General features: G+C 37.3%; 1 protein-coding gene across 1 annotated transcript in view; it reads right to left on the bottom strand.

Moving 5' to 3' along the window:
* Positions 1-4136, bottom strand: part of LOC107664286 (fibroblast growth factor 11-like) — a 74184-nt gene continuing 70048 nt past the window's right edge. The window contains exons 4-5 of the mRNA XM_016454809.1: positions 1348-1546; positions 1-726 (exon numbers count right to left, since the gene is read on the bottom strand). Coding sequence (XP_016310295.1) covers positions 599-726; positions 1348-1546 — 327 coding nt within the window. The 3' untranslated portion in view covers positions 1-598. The remainder of the gene's footprint in view (positions 727-1347; positions 1547-4136) is intronic.

The following is a 4136-nucleotide window of genomic DNA, read 5'->3' as shown; positions in this document are numbered from 1 at the left end:
GGCATCCTTAATGGTCGCCGGGAGAGTGTGCGGGGCTTTTCCTGTGTTGTGAAGTGGAAAATAGCCTCGGTGTCTCAAGCTAATCAAAGTGCAGAAGAGGTAGAGAAGGGAGAGGAGATTACAAACAAGGCTTAGAGATGACGGGGGATCTCTTAAAAAAAAGAAAGAAAAGAAAGCAGATTTCGGGGAATCTATGAACGCTTGAACAAAGGAAACGGAGGGTTTAAATGTCAAGCACGAATTGCTTCACAAGAGGAAGTGTTTCTTCTTGAAATACTAAAAAAGGAGAGGAAGACAAAGATCCTTTCTTTTAGGAGTTGCTGTTCTCACAAAAGCAATGCCGTCACATTCTGACCCCAGACCAGTGCGGTTATTATTGCTCGGTATTCCCTTGATTAAGGAGCAGGGGAGACCAAAAGGAAGTGCGGTGGGCATTAGACTTGTCGGCAAGGGTCTTTTGAGCCCTGATTCATTGTTGGAAATATCAAAGTTCTGAGGGTCGGTGGAGGGCCTACAAACATTGTTTGTACCAAACCTCCTGTGCCGCTGTTGGCGTTCATGGCGTGTCCGTGCAAACGAAGAGTGTCTTCTAGTGCCGCTAGGAGGCGGGAAGCACTTGGTCTTTCTTGCTGTTTTTATGGACGGGGGAGTCTGATGTTTTGGCGGTTTTCCTAGGTGGGCTTTGCTCAGCAACGTCATGTAGCGATGGTTCCCTGTACATGGCAACTGGAAAAAGAAAGATGCTTAAAGGCACAGTACACCCCCAAAAAGACAACTCTGTCACATTAACTCACCCTCATTCAAAACCTGAATTTCTTTCTTCTGAAGAAATGTTGAAAATATCTCTGCATTCTTTTGTCCATACAATCAATGCAAGCTTTTTGACCTGGACTTAGCTAATATCTTCGTAACTAATATCTTCATGCTCCACAGAAGAAAGAAAGTCATACAGGTTTGGCACAACATGATCAATGATGATTCATGCACTTTTGGGTCAGTGAAAGTTTTTGAAAGAAATTAATAATTTTATTCAGAAAGGATGCACTAAATTATTCAAAAGTGACAGTCATGAAATTTATAATGCTACAAAATATTTCAATTTCATATATATCCTATTATTTTAAACTTTCTATTCATCCTAAAGATTCTTTGATGATTTGAAAGTTTAAAATAATATGTAAATAAAATGTATCATGGATTCCACAAACATTTTTAATATTAATTTTTCAACATAATAATACGATTATTTTCTTAAACGCCACATCAACATACTAGAGCGATTTCTGTATAATTGTGTGACTCTGAAGACTTGATAAATTATTATTATTATTATAAACAAAGACATACCCTCTATAAGCTTGGGCAGAAAATGGGCTGCTCCTTTAGTCTTTTTGACCCGATTTCCTTTCATGACCTGTCCGTCCCGGTTAATGCCAATGTACCAGGCCCGACCCGACTGCGTTTGACGGTACAAGATCGAGGAGTATGTGACATAATAGTTCTCAAACACACACTCCTTAAACTTGCACTCCGGCGTGAAATGTTCCTGTAACAGAGATACACACATATACCCCGACAATGAGTTAACCAAAATAACAGACTGCAGCCGCTGACTGTTATTGTATGTTTATATGTAGCCTGTATACTGAGTTCAGCTGGGACAGGAGGAAAATGGGCCTCACATTGAAATTTCAGGATAGTGTACTGAGGAACAGTAAATGAGGAAAGCCAAATCCCATTACACTACACTTTCTTATTACATATTTATGAAACACATGCGTTCTGTTCAGGTGAACATAAGTGTTGCAGTGTAATCTCTGCCACAAGCCCAAACACAGCCAAACTCCCTGCTGGAGATAGCAGCCTGTCAGTAAGCAAACACCAACATCTCTCTTTTATTCTCTCTCTCTCCTCCCATCCCATCTGTCTCTCTCTCTCTCTACCACCCTGTCATTTCGTAACCTTGTCAGGGAACAAACCAATTTCCAGGATTGATTGGGATCCTTGGTGTGACTGGTGAGCAGAGCAGCTGAATAAGGGGTTTACTCCTCTTCCTCTCTCTCTTGCTCGAATGTGTTTGTTTTGAAACACTCTCTGTCACCAAAGAAAAATTAAGCCTTCTTCATAAAGCAGAATCATAATTTACCTGGTTTAATTGCATATCTGTAATTTAACTGTGGCCATTTGGGCATTTGATCTTTCCTGATGCATTTGATAATCTTGCTCCTGTCTTAAAAGTGTGCTATTAACGATAAGCATGTCATGAATAATAATAATAATAATAATAATAATAATAACACATTAAATATTTAAAGTGATTTAAAACTATAAATGAACGCATTAATATAATAATGAATAATATTTATTTTTGCATTTATGGGGAAAAATTATTTTTAGTGGTCATATTTTTCGGTGTCCGTGAACACCTTAAAAATAGCTCAGTATAGCTTTTAGCTTTCAAATAGCTTTTGTTTTTTCAGGTTTAATTGCATCTCAAATTAAATCGCTGTCATTTATGCTTTTGATCTTCCTGATGCTTTTGCTATTTTCTCCTGTCTTAAAGCATGCTATGAAATAAAGCATTTCATTAATAATAATAATTATTATTATTATAATAATGATTTTTTATCATCATCATCATCATCGTTCATTATAATAATTATGTAAATATGAATATAATACAGGAAGTATTTTAAATTCTAACTTAAAATAATGAATAAAATTCATTAATATAATACATTTAATTATGAATAATGAAATGTAATTGCATTTATAGGAGGCTTATAATCATTTTTAGTAGACATATTTTTTTCCAACTTTCATCTAGGCTTGAACTGGACATTAAACACCATTCAGTGTAAAGAGCTCTGCCAACTTTAATTAATTAATTGTCAAATTGAATTGAATTGGAGTTTCCAGCTGACAGAAGATGATGGAGTATGAGTGTGTGTCTGTGCAATAAAATTAGATGCGGGGAATTTCTAAAACACTTGAGAAACAGTCATGTATAATACCTGCTGACTTCCTCTCAATTTGACAATAATTAGGAGCCCCTGCATAGGCAGAGCCGTCATCAGGACGGGACAATGTTATGCTGGGCCCTTTGGAGGCAAACTAAGGTCGTCTACTTAATCAGGTGGCATTAAACCATAAAAATAACTATTTCTTATGCAACATGAAGAGAAATCTGTTCTCCATAAAGGAGAAGAGGGATTAGGTTGACCTCTAGCAGTCTCTATTCCACCTCTGCTGTGTTTTTGGTTCCCATCCTGCAGTGCTCTGAAACTCCAGCAGGTGTCAGAGCAGCACACAAGGCTCAGTGAGTGCACCCATAACTTGTCTTCACTGCTCAGCCACTTTCACTGGCTTAAAAAAACACAAGTTTTACACAACATAGCACAGCCTCTCTCACTTTCTTTTTTCCTCTCTCCCCTGCCTTTTTAATCTAGGATTGTGCGATTTAGGGAAATCTGATTATTACAGAAGGATTTTTGACTTGGTGTATGTTGCATGAACTAATGAAGATGCCGGATGCTTGAGAGTCTGCTGAATCCTCTGAATCCCCTAGCAATCAGGAGGGAGGACTGGCATTTTGACAGGAGAGCTGCCTCATCAGCCTCTTAGACAGGCACAACATTTCCACCAACATTTAAAGGGATAGCTCACTCACAAATATATATCCCCTCATTATTTACTTAGTCATATCATTCCAAAGCTGCACACCTTTGCTTTTCAGTGGAACACAAAGAATGCTTTTTCAGACTTTGAAAACAGTGACATATGGACTGCTCTTTTTGTTGTCCCTTTTGGAGCATGACAGATGAGAACACTATGAACTCTAGTTGAATAGAACCCATCTACGTAAAGATACTTCAAAAAATCCTGCTCTTGTGTTTCATAACAGCATAAGGGTTTAAAACAACAAAGGGGTGAGTAAATATTGACAGAATACTGAAGATTTCAGAAAAGTTGGTAATACTTTAAGCAATGATCCTTCAGAAATCATTCTAATATGCTGATTTGCTGCTCAATTTATTATTGTTATGTTGAAAACAGCTGAGTAGAATTTTTTCAGATTTCTTTGATGAATATAAAGTTCAGAAGAACAGCATTTATCTGAAATAGAAATATTTTGT

Source organism: Sinocyclocheilus anshuiensis, unplaced genomic scaffold, assembly GCF_001515605.1.
Source record: "Sinocyclocheilus anshuiensis isolate Anshui unplaced genomic scaffold, SAMN03320099.WGS_v1.1 scaffold99, whole genome shotgun sequence".
NCBI classification, from domain to species: domain Eukaryota; kingdom Metazoa; phylum Chordata; class Actinopteri; order Cypriniformes; family Cyprinidae; genus Sinocyclocheilus; species Sinocyclocheilus anshuiensis.
This window is presented reverse-complemented; position numbering and strand designations above follow the sequence as displayed.